This window comes from Rattus norvegicus, chromosome 8, assembly GCF_021556685.1.
Source record: "Rattus norvegicus strain SHRSP/BbbUtx chromosome 8, alternate assembly SHRSP_T2T, whole genome shotgun sequence".
Lineage (NCBI taxonomy): Eukaryota > Metazoa > Chordata > Mammalia > Rodentia > Muridae > Rattus > Rattus norvegicus.
In genome coordinates, this window is record NC_141541.1 from 118,590,270 (window position 1) to 118,607,403 (window position 17,134).

At 53.4% G+C, this 17,134-nt stretch overlaps 2 protein-coding genes and 1 long non-coding RNA gene across 35 annotated transcripts in view; 2 read left to right on the plus strand and 1 right to left on the minus strand.

The window, feature by feature from the left end:
- Window positions 1–15,056, minus strand: Tmie (transmembrane inner ear). Of its 5 annotated transcripts, NM_001109299.1 has the most exon segments (6): window positions 322–1,245; window positions 1,754–1,903; window positions 4,910–5,027; window positions 7,883–8,265; window positions 10,061–10,276; window positions 14,249–15,056. In NM_001109299.1, coding segments are annotated over 4 exon segments (462 nt in total). In that variant the 5' UTR covers window positions 7,979–8,265; window positions 10,061–10,276; window positions 14,249–15,056; the 3' UTR covers window positions 322–1,147.
- LOC120094265 (uncharacterized) lies at window positions 7,960–10,363 on the plus strand. 2 transcript variants are annotated; one of them, XR_015627395.1, is made up of 3 exons: window positions 7,960–8,048; window positions 9,516–9,608; window positions 10,069–10,363. It is a non-coding gene; the product is annotated as an uncharacterized LOC120094265 (long non-coding RNA). The 2 variants fall into 2 exon arrangements; XR_015627396.1 differs by lacking the exon at window positions 7,960–8,048 and adding an exon at window positions 8,265–8,676.
- Window positions 14,132–17,134, plus strand: part of Als2cl (ALS2 C-terminal like) — a 20,498-nt gene continuing 17,495 nt past the window's right edge. For 16 of the 28 annotated variants that reach the window (XR_015626729.1, XR_015626726.1, XR_015626719.1 and 13 more), the window contains exon 1: window positions 15,125–15,172. The gene's annotated coding sequence lies outside the window, so the exon portion shown is untranslated. 28 annotated transcript variants of the gene reach the window in all.

A 17,134-nucleotide genomic window follows, 5' to 3' on the forward strand; every position in this document is an offset into this window, starting at 1 on the left:
TTTGTCTGAGGCACCTATCATGTTGTGTCACTTTTACAGGAATCCTTAAGGACCAGGCAAAGCGTGGGACCGGGGTGGAAGTTCATCTCAGGGTGAAGTTTTATATGCCTGGGGCTGAGAAGGCACCCAGCTTTAGTTATAGATTTCCTCAGGACACCTTTCTAGCAGGCTTCACACTGGGAAAGTCTTCCAGGGTCTCAGTCCCCAGCTCCGGGCACAGCTCCTCATTTTGACGCTAGAAGTGCCTTCGTACATCTCCCCTCTCCGGAGCCAGCCCCTCCATGGCGTTTCATTCGTCTTCTTGGCAGAGATGCTTTTTAAAGTAAGGGACATGGCAGAAGAGGACCTGCATACCACTGTGTTCGGCAGACTGGTGGTCTGACAGAGTCCTGGCCAGAGAAAAGGCAACCGCAGTAGTCCGTACCCCATGCACTGCGTCTTGAGTAGTTCTTGGTTCCCGTGAGGAGACCCAGGTTTTCTCACTCGGCCCACGCAACTCATTCTTCTATGTTTCAGACCCCACCCCTGAGCCAGAAGCCCTTAGGCCCTAGGCCTCCTGCCAGCCCCTCAGTGGTCTCCGCCCTGTCACGCTGTTACCTTGTTTTCAGAGCTTGGCATTTGCCAGATCAGGGATTCTCCTGATAATGGGGACACCCTAGAAGCCAAGGACAGATCACCGTCAAACTTGGGGCAATCTCCTTGCTCTTTGGGGTGGCTATCTAGCTATGTCAGAGAATCTCCCATGTCACAAGTCCCCTTCCAGTCCTCCATCTGTGTTGTTGAACAATCTGTTCAATCCTGCCATCCTCATCGACCAATCCCTGACTCCTTCATAGCCACTTCTGCCCCTGGCAAGAAGGGTGGGACAGAAGCTTGCCTGGATGGGGAGAGGAGTTTGAGGCCACTCTATATCTATAGAGGGACAGTGGCCCGTGAGAAGTGCCCAGACTGACCATGTGAAATGAACAGAGTCCAGTCTTGTCCCTACATCTTTTGGGCCGTGAGGTAATGCCCACGACCTTGGCTTTCCCTTGGACCACAGCCTCTGCCGTCCATGTATGAACTCGGAGTCTTGATGCCTGGATCCCGGCCTGAACTTACGCTTCAGGGCCTGCCAGCCCCGGCTGCCATCTCCAGGACGCCGCCCTCACTTCTCTCCTTTCTTCTTTGCCTCATTCTTCTCGTCCTCCTCTACCTTGATAGCCACGGTGTCCACACTGTCCTTCTTCTTTTTCTTCTTGTCCTCTGAGGGGAGGGAGAAGAGGCCAAGCCACAGTGGTGAGACAGGAAAAGGCCACAGAACGCCTCTCTCCTCCTGCCCTTTCTCCTCCGATCTTTTTTACCTGGGAATACGTGTGTATACATGCCTATGAGTACAAACATGTGTGGGCATGTGTGTAGAGACCAGAGGTTGGTGTTGGATGTCTTCTATAGCTGTCTGTCTTTAATATAGGTGTTGGAACAGCAAATTCAGGTCCCTGTGCTTGTGTGACAAAGAGACCTTACCGACTAAATTCCACCCCCACCCCCACCCCCACCCCCCACACAGTTTCTTCTAGAAAACAGGCTCCTTGTCTTAGTTGCCTGGCTCTGACCAGTTTCTGCACTCTGCTCTCCTGGGATCATGCCCAGTCCCTTCTCTGGACCAGCTGCAGCGAGAGGGCAGGGACAGGTTCAGTTGGAATAGTGGGACCGAGGAAGTGGCCGGCTGCAGGGTCCAGGGCAGGCTGCAACTGAACTGGAAACTACTTACCTCCAGGGATTTCTGTGAGTTCGTTGAGGGGAGGCACGGTCTCCAGCTTGTCTGTGTACATCTTGGCTGCCTTTCGCTGTAGATACCGAGCCTCGATCTCCTTCCGTGTCCGCGGTACACGGCAGTTGAACACACAGCACAGCGTGATGACTGTATGGATATCAGAGCAAGTTTGGCTAGGGTGAGGTCTCAGACAGGTTGAGTGGTACCCAAATGCTCGTCCTGATTCTGCCTGCGTAGACGTGTGTCACGTCAGACTTCTGCAAAAGCCTAAGATGACCCGGCCCATGCTTAGTTGTAATGGTTCACTGTCAAATTCTTAGCAACTTGGACATGAGCCTGGTGTTTTCATTGTAGTTGACCACAAATTCTATAGCTAGTCTAGGTCTGGTAGTCGCTGACCACACTGGGTACCAGAGGAGGGTACAGCTCTAGCCAAGGCTACCTAGAGTCACACTGTGCTTCTGACTTAGGCCTCTCTGGGTGCTCCTAAGACACCCCAGGTTTCCTTCTCCAGCCTCCTTGTCACAGACAGAGGTGTAGTAAACGCCCAAGGGTGTGGCTGCATCCTCTTCAGCCTCCCTGAGGACAAGCCTGGACCCTGCCTAGGAAGAAACTGGTGAGGACAGCCCAGACCCTGCACCGGGCATTTACTTCTGAGGGAGTTCTCCCAGGGATGTTTTTCTGGTTAAAGGCAGCTATGCCACGTCAACTGAGCAGAGCGTGGAGCTGGCCTGTCCAGTGATGGACAAAGCAGGGCTGCCAGAACCTGGCTGGCTAGGCAGAGTTTATTTTTCTAAGGCTCCCACAATCTGACCACTGTGGCCCCAGCCCCTAGGGAGGGGGTGGGGCTGGTTCTTATTATAAATAATATGACCCGACAGAACTTCCTGGCAGGCTACTGAGGTACAGAAGGGCCCGGCATGACAAGCCAGGTCTATTTTGAGGAAATGGATCAGACCTAGGTAGTCTAGGGTCATCTTATTCAACCAGAACTGTGTACCTTGAGGCAAATATTTTGTTCCCATTTCTCTCACCCAGACTTTAGAATGGGAGAAGCAATGGGATGGAATGAGTGGATGGATGGACAGATAGACAGGATGGAAGAGAGTGTCTAAAAGTCTCCACTGCTGGGAACTGGATTGGGTTCCTGTGGGAGCCACTGGCATCTAGAAATATGCTGGAGGTAGGAAGAGGCTGGCTACACCAGGGCCCCAGTGTACAGCTCTCTGGGGTTAGACCTGAGCAGACAATGGTCTTTCATTACCCAGAGTGCTCTGCTTTGGTCTCACCCAGACTCCTGTGTGGATGTCTTGGACTCAAGGTTTTTCTCAAGCTCCAATCCTACTGGCTTGGGTCACCTTTGCTAGTCACCCCAGTGGCACCCTGAGGACCTTGCTTGCTAAGGCTCCGTGTAGCTGTTGGCAGTTCAACAAAGATCACAAATGCCTGCCCAGCCAAGCCCACCCATCTAAGCCCGCCCATCCTGACCTGGCCTGCTTGCTTCTCTTCAAAGAAAATGAATGAAAATTTGGGGTCAAGTTCTGAGGCCCGGGGCAGAACCAAGAATTCTGGAGAGCCCCAGGGGAACTTTATTCAGCCATATTCCCTATCCCTGAGGGAATTTGGGGAGGGGGATGCTCCACTAATGCCTGCCGGAGTTCAAGCAGTCTGGGAAGCAGCGAGGATAGTTTCCCTGCCATCGCTCCCAGAAGCTATGCTATGGAGAAGGCCGCCGCTGACCTGCTGCACAGGGACTGTCCGTCCCTGCCCTTTTGCATGCTAGGGAATGAAGTTAGAAGTGGAAGAATGCTCTGCAGATAACTTCCACGTGCCTCTTTAGTTTGACTCTGTGCAAATTTCTGGTGTGGCCCCAGGCACCTCCGCCATTCTCTGAGAGCAGGGCCTGGGAGAGGCCTCAGGTTCCTAACTGTTACCCTGGGGATGAGGGGCTACCCCAGAGGTGTTCTCTTCACAGCTCTGGGGCTCCTTGGGACAGTTGCTAACTGCCTCTTGATATCAAGGGAGGTCTCCTTCCAGATATAAGGACTCTGGTTGCAGGCACACCTTTTTCTGGGGCCATCACTGAGCAATCTCCTCTCTAGGCCTAAGCTGGGAATACCACCAGCTAGTTCCCCAGATTTGGGAGGAGAGGGTATTCTCACTGGAGACTTTGTGTGCCAGGAGAAGCCTGTACAAATCAGATGTCTTGAGAGCCCCTCACATCTGGATGGTTTCTCCGTGGCCATCCAGCACTCTAGGCCATCTCTTGGGAAAGCTGCCACTAGAACTCAAATGTCACTTTAGCCTATTTTGGGTACCTTTTGGTGATGTCCCACAGGTCTTATCTGAAACCTGGCATAGAGGCCAGCTTCCTCCTAGCTTTTGCTCATACTGTCCCCTCTAAAGACCTTTCCCAGCCAGCCTCCCTCTGGTCTACAGCCTGGAAGATCCCTCCTCTATGGGCTGTTATAAGTGGGGTGGGTTTCTTCTCTCTTTGCTCCCCCACTCCTTGCCCTTGTTTTGTGCCTCGGCGTCCCATTTAGCTTGTGTTCATTCAACTTGTTGTTACCCCCCCCTCCACTGACCAACGTCGAAATGGAGAGGGAGAGGGGTCCACTCCAAGCCCATTGCATCAGTAAGACTGGAGGAGAGGAATGGACCCCCGCTTTGAAAAGTAGGTATGAATCATTTCTGGAAAATGGCACTTAGAGAGGTAGAGCTCAGAGTCTGGAAGCTGTGTGTGCTCACTGTCTGGGGAGCCTCTGGTAGAGGGTGTCCTTGCTGGGGCCCCTGGGTGTGGGCTCTCTGAATTGGCCGAACTGCAAGAAAAGCATCAGGAGGCCAGCCATAGGAAAGATGACATGTCCTGGATTCAGTTGGAGTCCCCTATAATTAACATAATTGCCATGTGGCTGCTTCCCCGGGTCCAGCAGAAATCTTTGGGTCACCACTGGCCCGTCAGCCCTCCACAGGGACTTTGTGTGAGTGAGGAGGTGCCAGAGACCATGGTGGGCCTCTTGTGAGCGCCTAGCCTATTTGAACTGCCCAGAATTGCTGCTCTGAATCCAAGGAGTACAGAAGGGGCTGGGGGGTGCTAGAAGGGCTGTGTTCCTCCTGTGGTGGGGTGGGGGAGGGCAGGGTACAGCTACTCACTGATGGACAGCACGAAGAGGGAAAAGATGCCCACCACATGCCACAGGCGCATGTCCCAGAACACCACGGTCTCCTTGGTCAGTGGGGGCGGCTTGGGCTTGGGCGGGGCCGTGCTGGGCTGTGGGGTCAAGAGAAAAAAGGAGTGAGCCAGGCACAGGCCAGCCGGCTGGGATGGGGTCAGCAAGGACTCAGCCCACCCGTTTTAGAATCCCCAAAATGTTTCAGACCTTCACAGCCAACAACCTAGACCTCAAAAAGTCCAAGGTTTAGAATAAAAGCAGTGATTAGAGTCCCAGACCGTGTCACCATGGACTTCGACTAGAAGAAAGGCTGTTGCTTGGGGAAACAAGGCTCAAAGAAGCAAATGTGGACAGCCTGCCCTAGCCAGTGCTGATGGGGTCTCAGGACCAAGGCCAGAGACAGGACAAGACCGGTTTCACGGGCCAGGTGTGCTGCCTGGTAGACTAATTCTCCTCTCCCAATGGCGCTCTACTGCTAGGCTACATGGATAAGACTCTCCTCATACAGTTGTCCACACACTGGCTCCTGCCCCATGCCACCAGACAGCTAGGCCTGCCAGGATAGACCTAGAAAAATAGTAATGTAGCGCCACCAGGTGGCTAAATGATATAAGTGCGGCTAAAAGGGACAGGATCCGTGGGTTTCTAGGAGGCACAGTGAAGCCTCAGGTCTAAGAGAACCTGACCACAGTGCATTAAAAGATAGTATCCCGCCTTATGTTTCTAGAAATCAAGGAGAACATATCACTTATCTGGGTGTTTTTGAGCTATGGCTTTGCCCTGGGTGTGTTTGTTTTTGTAGATGGTGCACTGGGGGGGGGGGGGGGGTCGAACCTGGGGTTGTGTGTGCTAGGCAAACACTCTATCAACTGAGTTTTTCATTCTCAGCCTGTCCCGGATGTTTCGAGGTTACATGACTTTGTCCCGAGTGTCTACGGGAATATGGCTGTGCCTTGTGGAAGATGAGAGGGGCTAGTTTTGACTAGGAAGAGATATAATCCTGTCTGTCAGAAAGTTTGGCTAAGGGACAAGGAGAGGGGTGAGGCCAGGCATTTGTGCAACGTGTCATCTCCTAAATGATCAATAAGAACAGGCTTGGAATGTCCCTCATGGCTATCTGAGAAAGGAAAGCCACCTGTTTCTCAGCCTCTCCCCCGTTCCCACAGACTCACTGAGGTCCATAAACATAGACACCTTCCAGGTGTTCTCATCTAGCAGCTGCCTGCCCCCCCCCCATGGGGAGGGTGGTTCTCAGAGGGGATCACTAACCTATGCTAGGCCTAGAGTCACTGAGCCATAGGCTGGTACGTGACTTCTAAGCTCTTTTCTGCTCACTAAGAGGCACTGGGTTGGGACCTTACCTCTTTACTCCAGACCTCAGTTTCTCTCCCTGTAATTGGAATAGGATAGTGCCAGCTGCTTCTGGGGACTCTCCGGTCTGATGGCAAAGTTGGCGATAGTGTAGCGCTGAATAGCATTATCCTTTGGTGGATTGGGAACCCTCCACCCCCGTGAGAGCAGGGAAGTCTGTGGATAAGCATGTGTGGGCGGATGGGCAGACATATATGGGCAGAGGGCATATGAGTGGTTGGAGCAATGTGTGTGTGCTCAGCTCCTGACTGCAGCGTCAGAGTTTGGGGGCTTGGCAGTAGCTCTTCTCCATTTCACAGGCCCGATGTTTTGGCCTCACTGGTTGTCTCACTGGAAGATCCTGATCTGGCTCTTGGGTGGAGGGTATCAGGCAACGACCAGACACCTTATGGTAGGCCCTGATAAAGGTAGAAATTCTCAGACTTGGAGGTCCTGCCTCCTTCAGAGGCACAGCCCAGTCGAGAGGGCACCACCAGGATTGGAGTGAGAAGAGACGTGGATCCCAATCCTGCCTCTATCTCTCATGCTTCCTTAGAAGATGGGCCTTTGCGTGAGATCTAGGCAGATGGCCTCCAAATGTGATTTCCTCTGCTGAGCTGGGCTGAGCTGGGAGAAGATGAACTCCTGGGAGTGGGGAGACTCCTTGCCTCAGAACTGACTTGCCTGTGGCCACAGCCTTTGCTCTGAGTTTCTGTGCAGGGGCCTCAGGGCAGTTGGTGAGAGGCCCTACATGCCCCATGGGGCCCAGGCCAGCCTGGCTTCCCTTACAGGGGACTGATACCTGACTCGAACAGCCTCTTCCACACCACTGGTCAGTTGCAGAAGGGACACGATACACAGGGGTAGAGGTTTCTGTATCATGGGGTGTTGCCCTCAGACTCACCAGTTCAAAGCTCTGCCCCCTCAGAACCCTGAGCGTGACTGGCTCTGTCCTCCACTCTCTCCTCCTGCCCCTTTGCCTGCAGCTCCTGACTTCTAAGTCTGTTCTGTTACCTCCTATTAAAAAGGCTGCAGGTGGCCCCCCGTCAGGCTTCTGGCCAGTTTGTTCCACCCACCCATCTTCTTCACCTCCTTTATGGGCAGAATCCTCCCAGCCCTCCCAGTCTCTGTCCTTTTCTCATTATTCTCTTCCAAAGAGGAACTGTTCAGGACATGTCTGCTTAGAAACCTTGCAGGAAGCACTAGGACCTAGTTGGATCTTCCAGTCCCGGGTCAGGCCTAAGGTAGGGAGATGTGTGTAGAGAAAGGCCAGTTCCCTCAGCATGCCCTAAATACAGGGTCCGAATATCCTCTATGAGACTAGAAGTCGAGAAAGATAAGGGCACTGAAAGTCCCCTCTACCCATCCTCTAGGAAAACAAAGACCGGATGGCAAAGCTGTTTTTTTCTCCTCCACACAACACAAACTCCTTGTGTCCCCGAAGTCAGCCGCCATCAGAGTGGCGTGACTCTAAGCGTGAAGGGCAAGGGGTCGTGTCAACCCCCACCAAGCTAGATGAAGGGATAGAGTCAGCTCCCCGCACCCGCCCGCCCCTGCCTGGACGGTGCCATCATCCCGAGCCCTCCGTGATGCGATGCCTCACCTCTACCAGCTGCGAGGCGACACCCGCCAGGCAAGCCCCCAGCGCGGCGCCGCCCAGCGCCCAGAGCCGCCCCGAGCCACGCTGCCTCCCGGCCATGTTCTCCTGTTTGCCGCGGGCTCCGCTACAGGTCCTGAGAGCAGAGGGGGCTGATGCACAGAGCTACCAGGTGACTGCCCCTGGCCACCGGCAGGCGGTGACGGTGGTAGTGGCAGCGGCCGCGGAGAGTTCTGGCTGCGGGCGGTTGAGTCCGCATCATTTATTCATCTTGGGTGTCAGGTTCCCGGGACGCCACCTGCGCCATCACTACTGGGGTGAGGGTAGGTGTGGGTGGCACCCCGCCTAGGCTATCAGACTTTTAGACCTTCTACTCCATCCCAAGGGCACTGACGTGGTGGGGAGCAGGGAGGGAGAAAGGGAAAGGTTTAGGGGTAGGCTCTTGACCAACATATTCCCCCAGCCCCTGACCCTTCTCCCTTGGGCCTCAGTTTCTCCATTTGGGACAGAGGGAGGGGCTGAAATCGACTGATCTAGGAGGCCCTTCCCATTCTGACGTCCTGAATTTGGGGGGGGAATGGTACTGGACTTGGGAGGGGGGGCAGTGCGGGCATGTTGCCATGGTGACAGGCACTGAGGGATATCCTGGACTTTCTGGGTTGGCTTCCTGCCCAGAAGCAGCTCTGGTCACCCTGGACACCAAAGCAGAAGGAGGGGAGAATATGGAGAACCAGGGATAGTACAGTTTGAGCTGGCCATATCTTGGTGCTGTGGAAGGAGCTTCTGCTCCAGCCGACAAGGTAGCTACCCCTGGAGGATCATTTTCTGACTCTGTTGAATATCCTGCAATATAACCTGGGCCTTGACTCTAGCGAATCCTTGAAGTTGATCCCCAACACTGCATTGTGAGCCTAACCCTGCGGGAACGTTGACTACCCACGGATGGAGTTTCTGAGCAGCCGTGGAGACCTAGGAGAGGGGCTGCCGTCTTGGAGGGAGTGGGGGCTTGCACATCCCTGTGCAATAGTCCACCTTGCTCTCCCACCCTCCTTCCTTCTTTCCACCATCACCTGCTTGCTGAGGGCTGGGAGAAGCAGGTCCAGCATCTTCCTCTCACGAAGAACAGCTGTGGAGGCCAGGCTCTGTGTGTGTGTGTGTGTGTGTGTGTGTATGTGTGTGTGTGTGTGTGTGTGTGTGTGTGCGCGAGCGCGCTCGAGAGAGAGAGAGAGAGAGAGAGTATGTGTGTGAGTGTGTTGTGTGAGTGTGAGTGTGTGAGAGTGTGAGTGTGTGTGCTCGAGAGAGAATGTGTGTGTGAGTGTGTTGTGTGAGTGTGAGTGGGGGGGGCTTCTCAGCAAGGCCCTTCCAACTGGATCTCGAAGGGCTTTATCCTGGATGTGCCATGATGGATAAGGACATAGGCCCCAACAGGGAGCAGAAGGCCAGTTGCCCTTCAAGAACTGCAGATGACCAGGAAGCCAGGAAAACAGCTGCTATTTGAAAAGGACTATAGGCCCAGGGGGCACATTAAAGTCAATCTCAAGGTAGCAGGCAAAACTTAGGGGTCGCTTCACCCAAAGCAAGCAAGAAACAAAATAAAATCCCAAAACAACACAGGACAACCCCCTCTCCCGCCACCCAGGAATGCTTCTCCAACTAAAGCAACAGCAGCAGCAGCAGCAGCAGCAGAAGCAGCAGGTCTCTGCCTCCTACTTCCTCAAACTCCAGCCACAGGGTAGGCCTGCTTGGACCAGGCTACTGAAAGCCACATTGATCACAGCTGGAGGAGGCAGGTGGGGGAGGAGGCAGGTGGGGGAGGAGGCAGGTGGGGGAGGAGGCAGGTGGGGGAGGAGGCAGGTGGGGGAGGAGGCAGGTGGGGGAGGAGGCAGGTGGGGGAGGAGGCAGGTGGGGGAGGAGGCAGGTGGGGGAGGAGGCAGGTGGGGGAGGGGGCAGATGGGGGAGGAGGCAGGTGGGGGAGGAGGCAGGTGGGGGTGGGGGAGGCGGGGATAACCACCCTCAGGGCCTGTGCTAGACTGAACTTTGTCCAGAGGAACTGGGACACTGGGTTGTGACACTGGGAAGACCGTTGGTCCTCTCTGCCTCTGAGTTCTAGCCTGGGAATAAGGAGCCAGAGGCTATCACAGGCCTAATTATGGGGAGAGGGCAAGGTACAGAGACGGTTGTCACCTTATCAGGACACAGTCACTGGACTGCTGCTCACAGGACTTCCCTTGCTGCTCAGCCCAGGGAGGGCACTGATGTTCAAAGTTCGCTCTCTTGGAAGAGGCTCGGTGTTTTGGAGCATTTGTTGCTCTTGCGAAGGTCCCATGTTTGATTCCCAGCATCCACGGGGTGGCTCTCAACCATCAGTAACTCCAGTTCCAGAAGATTTGACACTTTCTCCTGAACTCGACAGGAGTTCATGTGGTGTGGCATAGAGGCAAAACATTCATACACATAAAACCAAATAAATTTATTCTAAGAATTAAAGTACATTGTCTTGTTTGTCTGCCAAAAAGTGGGGCAAGCTGGAATTGTGGCTCCATTGGCAGGGCGTGTGCCTGTGTTCAGTCACCAGCACTGCAAAAATAAATAAAAATAAACAGAAGGAGAGGGATGAGAAGAGAGAGGGGAACGCAGGTTACATCTCTGCAGGGTCTCTCTCTCTTCTCTCTCTCTCTCTCTTTCACACACACACTCTCTCACACTCTCTCACACACACACATTCTCACAACACACTCTCTCACATACACTCTCACACACATGCTCTTACTCTCACACATTCTCTCTCTCTCTCTCTCTCTCTCTCTCTCTCTCTCTCTCTCTCATGCGCCCATGTGGGCACATAATACTGTCATACTCTATTATAGGTTCAAAATCCAATTGACTTAGAATAACAGGGCATCTGAAAAGTCTTAGTGAGGTAGTTTTAAGTGCTATTAACCAAAGAAGTATAAAAGCTATGAACTTGGGGTTGGGGATTTAGCTCAGTGGTAGAGCGCTTCTAGCAAGTGCAAGGCCCTGGGTTTGGTCCCCAGCTCCGAGGGAAAAAAAAAGCTATGAACTTGTAAGAATACCATCTGATAATTGAAGCTAAATACCATATACCTATGACCCAGCACTTAGGAGCCAGAGGCAGGGGAATCACTATGGGTCTGAGGTCAGCATGGTTTACATAGTGAGTTCTGGGCCAGCCAGGGTTATAAAGCAAGACAAAAGAAACAGCAGCGTTTGAAAGCTCACTTATTTAAAATTTCTTGTTTTTCCCTTCTGAAGTTGGAAAAGTTGGCAAAAATGGGATGCTATTCAAAATTCACAACACATAGTTAATGTAAGAGAATTTAAATAATTAAGGTTTTGAATTACATCTCTAATAAATTCGTTGCATTATTTATTTTAATATAACATCTGTAGTCATTAAAGCTTAAACTCAGCACTTGGAAGGTGGGTTGAGGATCAGGAGTTCAAGTCCAGCCTGAGCTTCATGAGACCTGTCTCAAAAAAATAAAAACAAAACAAAGCAAAAAAAAAAAAAAAACCCACAAGAACCTTAACCAGGGAGCTGGGGAGATGGCCCAGTGGTTAAGAGCACTGACTGCTCTTCCAGAGGTCCTGAGTTCAAATCCCAGCAACCACAAGGTGGCTCACAACCATCTGTAATGGGATCTGATGCCCACTTCTGGGGTATCTGAAGAGAGTGACAGTGTACTCACATACATAAAATGAATGAATGAATGAATGAATGAATACATAGATAAATAAATAAATAAATCAAACAAACAAACCTCACCAATGCTGATGGCTGTGAACCCTGGCCCACAGCTGGTTACATCAGTCCTTGTCTGTAAAAACAGGCACATACCAAGCCATAGCTAAATGCTAGTCTTTATTGTCACTGTTGAAGGACAGTGGAATAAAAGCAAAGCCATAGACCTCTGTCAATCAGTGCTCTATTGTTAGACATTTAGGGTGTTTCCAGCTTTCCCATGAAAATGAGACTTATATACGTTGTGGTCAGAATGCTGGCCTTTACTTTGAGTCTTGGTCTCCTCCATTTTCTCTCTTTTTCTTTTTTCTTTCCCTAATAGAAAAAAACTATGATGTGACATTGACTGGCCTGGAGCTTTCTATATGGACCAAGCTGGTCTCGAACTCAAAGAGGTCACCCTGCCTCTGCCTCCAGAGTGCTAGGTTAAAGGCCTACAGCCCTTAAATTATTTGTGTGTGTGCCTGTGTGTGCCTTTGTGTGCATACCCCAGTGCCACGTCATGCATGTAGAGGTCAGAGACCAACTTTGTGGGGTAGTTTCTCTCTTTGTAGTTTATATGGGTTCCCCAGACTGAACTCGGGATACCGGGATGTCTAGCACTTGCCTGCTTGCTCATTCTGGCTGAGCCATCTTGCCAGATCTACCCTGTTCTCTAGTGAGGGAGGGATCCAGGGGAGGAGTTCTGTTTGGCCTTAGGCCTCAGAAATTTCAACACTCAACTCAGTCTCCTGCCTCTGATTCAGGGCTCTGACCACTGTCTGGTATTGTGCGACTTCTTACCAGGTCCCCTCAACGTGTCCCTGCACCCCACCAGCTGGGCCCATCAAGACTGGGGTTCTGGCTCCCTGGAAGAGGGCATCACTTCCCGAGTGGTGGCATATACACCGGCATGCTGACTACTACTTGTCCCTCCTGTACTATTTTTATATCTGATGTGTTTCCTGTGGGGACCAAAGCCAGCCTCCAGGGCCTCTGGGTTGGAAGCTATGGGTAGGGAACTGAGCAACAGCCAGGAGACCCCGTGGACATTTCTTTCCTGGAGCTTGATACAATGGAACTCAAGGCTTCCCTTTGGAGAAGCTGAGGGGTGGTGAATGGAAAACCCTCCACCCACCCAGTCACAGAGCTAGGCTGGGATCCAGGCCACCATGGACTTAGCCTGGGGTAGGGGTGGGAGGTAGATAGTTTGGGCCAGTGACACAGCAGCTGGGTGTGCTGGGAGCTGGCCGTCCCTGAACTTGTTGGCCCTAAGCCCGACCCAGAATAGCTCAGGGCTGAACCCAGCCTGGGTCAGACCTGTATGAGCACGAACTTGAGCTTATGCACCAAGACACTGGCGTGTAGGGGAGTGCCTTGCGTTCTGAGTGCAGCTCTTGTGTGTCCGGGTGTCAGTCTATGTCCTCATCCATGAATGCACAAGTGTCCACGGATGAGGCTGCTACCACGGAGATGTATGGCACTGCCTTTCCAGTGGTGGAGGGCCCAAGTGGCCAAGTTGAATACATATCCTGCCACATTTCTCAAAAAGGGAACTGCATGTATGTGGGTGCTATGTGCAAATCTGTGAGGAGCTGAAACAGGAGTCCTGTGATGCCAGGGGCAAGGGTGGGGGATTCAATGGGCTCTATCCTCTGGGTACTACGGGGTGCCGGTAGGGGGGCAGAATCCGGACCTCAGTCAAGAACTATCTGGAAGAGATGCTGGGTAGGCCTTGCCTCGTGGCAGATAATAAAACAGGGAGTGGGGATGCCTGGGAGGAGGCCGAGTGGATAAGGAAGTCGCATCTCATGAAAGTAGCTGGGATGCCCCTTTTTTCCCTTTTTCCTTTCTGTTGCGAGCCTAGGCAGCCTAGCCTCCCTTCAGATACTTGTGCAGATGAAGGAACTGAGGCCCAGAGAAGAAAAGGGCTGGCTCAGAGGCACCTGGCACAAGACCAAACCTTCCCTGCCGAAAAGAGGCAGGCAGAAGGCAGTTAGAGAAGCAGACATTTGGGGGTGCACAGGAGAAAGAGTATTGAAAGCAGCAGAGTCAGCTCAGTCAGTTCAGCGCTTGCACACAGGCATGAGGACCTGAGTTTGACCTCCAAACCCCATGTGAAACACCCAGGTGTGGTGGTGAACGCTTGTAATCCCATCACTGGGGAAGCAGGGACAGGCAGGTACTCACTGGCCAGTCAGTCTGGTCTGTGTGGTTAGGTGAAGGCCAATGAGAGACTATCTCAAAAAGAAAAGGGACAGCACTGGAGGACACAGCCAAACATGTATGCACACGCCCGCAAACACACACACACACACACACACACACACACACACACACACACACACCTGCATGAATGCATACACATCATACACGGAAAAAAAAAAGAGAACCTGTAATACATTTACTTTTTTTTTTTTAAAGTATTTAAAAGAAAGGAAGAAAGGACTGGAAGGAAGGAGAGGTCTTGGCCAAGTGGGGAGGGAAGAGGCTAGGGGAGGGCTCTTGAGACTGGAGATCAAGATTGTGGGGTAGGGAAGTGAATGTGAGCCGCATCTGTGATAGGGTTACTGGGCAACAAATTCAGAGCCTGTCGCCGTAGGGCAGATTGGCCCAACTTAAATGCTCACCAAAAAGCGACCTAAGGGAGCCAGGGCTGTTGAAGTTGGCAGGCCCCTTCTCAGAGACTCTTAGAAGTCTCTCTTCTCTCTGGCAGGACGCATGGAGGCCGTCCAAAACTTGGGTAAGGGGCAGGTGGACCATTCTTGCTCTTTCACAGCTGCCTCTTCCCCAGGCTTCTCTCTGTGCTCAGACTTGGAAGGGTTAGAAGCAATTTAGCCAGGCTAGTCAGCTCCCAGAGGCCTGGTGCCACTGCAGGCGGAGGGGTGACTTGCTTCTGGCCAAACGGGAGCCCGGCAGCTGGACAGCAGGCATCTTTGTTACAGGTTTGAACCATCGTCCCTCCTCCTTCCAAGAGTTTGGTTTGGAACTGCGCGGCTCTTTCCAAGGTCGAAGGCTTTGGCACAGGAAACTGGCCAGCTTCAGGCTGTACCCGGAATGAATGCAGGGGGCCTCTTTCAAGGCCACACGCAGCAGTGGCTGCTACCGAAGCGCCCCCAGTCCAGGGGTTGCGGGGTCATCATGGCCGACTGCCCTAAACAAGTTTCCCGAATCTACCCGGGGCTCCTTCGCCGGTGTGTAGGGGTGAAAAGGCCGGGTGACCCAATGGGGGTCGGCAAGGTCTCAGAGGTACAGCCTGCTCAGAGTCGGTGGGTAAGGCACTGCCTGCCGTCTCAGATCGGGAGAGGGAGGTAAGAGGCGAAAAGACAGCCTGGGTGCGATCCCGGGGTGCTCGCGGACCGGAGGGGAGTTTTCGAAGTCTGGCGGGAGAGGCTCGGGGGAGAGAGTTGTTTGCTTAGGGACATTCCGAGGCCGCGCCCCGCCTCCTCGGAGACGCCCCCGCGCGAGCAACACCTCGGGGCGGGGCGAGGAGAGGGAGGGCGGCCGGGTGCGGAGCTGCGCGGCTACTCTGGGCACCGGGGCGCATGGCGCAGGTAAGGGCGCGCGTCGGTGGGCGGGGTCCGCTGCCCCACGAGCTCGGCGTGGGGTGGGGGCTCTCGCCTCCTCCCGCTGCCATGGTCACGAGCCGTCCATCTTCGGGCTCAGCTTCCTCCTCCGGGTCCCGTGGACACCCAGCTCCGGTTTAAACGCAGCGCGGGGTCCAACACGTAGCAGCAGTGCGGAGTGCGAGCGCAGTGCCCTATGGCCAGGCCAGAACCTGGTGCGAGTTAATCACCCAGAGGGAGAGGCTGCCAGGAGCAGGTGACCTGGCTGGTTAGGGCGGAAGGGCTGACAGAGAAGCCGAGAAGGTGGTGTTGCCTGCCTGGGACGAGCGTAGCCGGATGTCCGAATGTTGGAGCAGAGTAGTTCGGGCAACTCCCGGGACTGACTGGGCGTCATGGCAGGCTGAGGAAGGGGAAGCGACTGCAGAGACTGGGAGGCGTGTAGGGCAAGAATCTTGGACCCGTGGAGAGTCAAAGACCGGGGCTGTAGACCCGAGGGCGGGTGTGACAGTTTTGTGTACTTGGCTGGGGCAGACACACTCTTCTCTGCCCACCGGGCATGTAGGTTGATTAATGGGCTTCCAGCATAAGCCAGGAAAAGGCCTCCACAGCCGAAATAAAGGCTATGCCAGTCTAGACCAGGAAATACCAGAGTGAGTGCTATGCTAGGGTGCGGCTTAGGGGCCTGAGGGGCCAGAACAGGGTGAGTTCCAGTGACCCTGCTTGGGAGCAAACTTGTGGACAGAGGCCAGGAATGCAGAGGAAAGGTCCAGTGACTGTTTAGATGGCCACAAGGACAATAGCTGAGTCACCTGCACGCCCAACTTAACTTTTTTGGCCTCACCCTGCCTGTTTGTGAGCATCAAGTCTACCTGGGGATGAGAAGGGAGGCTGGGCCCTGCTAGGAATGCACCGTGTATGTCAGTGAGTCACTGTGCACCTCTGAGCCACCTAGTTCTGGTGAGCCTGTTAGGGTTAGGGAACCAAGGGGCCTGGGTCTGAGCTCCTCCCCTCATCTATATATCTTATCTCTAGACCCTCCTGGACTTTCCATGCCTCAAGTTTATCTGTTTTGCACAGCCTGCCACTAAAGACTCCAGAGTTGGCAGGAGGGAGAATATGAGGAACCCATGTTGTTGACATGGTAGTGGTGTGGGCTAGAGGCTGGGCTTAGGGCTAGACAGGAGAATACTCTTGCTGGCACACACGCTCTCCAACACCGGTGTCTGATCTTATAATCACATCACTGCTTCCAGAGGAGCCCAGAACTCCTAGCTCAGAGACTTCAACATCAGACTCCTAGCCTCAGGTACAGCTTTCTGAGGTTACCTTTACCAACTCCGCTCAATGTCTGCCCTTTCCTCTGGGGGTTGTCATTTCTTGGGGGTGGAAATCCTTCAGGGACCACAGACCTGAAGGGTACTATAGAGTTAGGGACTGCTCACCTGGGTCTGTTGCACCCACCCAGGTCCAGTCTATGTTTCAGGATTTTTGGGGATTGTGGAGCTCAAGGACCACGTTCTATACCAAAAGAAGCTTCTCTCTGCGGTTTATTCTTTTGAGGGGCAACCACAGGAGTTTGAAATGTCCTGATCTAGTTAGATCTCCATTTCAGAGAGGACCAGGGGTGGGTAAGCTGTGATGTAACAGGCTGAGAGAGATCTCTTGTGGATTGCAGGCAAGGTGTGGGCTGGGTACCAGGGTAGTTCGAGGTTACAGTGATAGACTTTCCATTCTGTCAATGTCTGGAAACACTGTTGAGGGTCAGGGAGGTCCAGGTCACTCGACCCACCTCAATCCTTCAGCTGGGCTCTCATGGTCTGCCCTCCCCACCGAGCCCGCGCGTGTGTATGTGTGTGTGTGTGTGTGTGTGTGTGTGTGTTTGGGGGATTGGGAGGCACTACTTTTACTGCCTGCAAAGATGGCTGCTGCTGGGCATCTAGCAGTTTCCTT

Excerpts from the sequence above, each read along its gene's own strand:
- Tmie (XM_087563412.1), bottom strand. The coding sequence starts at position 7,978 with ATGGCCGGGAGGCAGCGTGGCTCGGGGCGGCTCTGGGCGCTGGGCGGC. Across the intron at positions 5,028-7,882 it reads TCGCCTCGCAGCTGGTAGAG|CCCAGCACGGCCCCGCCCAA; the intron begins GTGAGGCATCGC and ends TTGACCCCACAG. Across the intron at positions 1,344-1,753 it reads ACTCACAGAAATCCCTGGAG|GTAAAAAAGATCGGAGGAGA; the intron begins GTAAGTAGTTTC and ends ACGTATTCCCAG.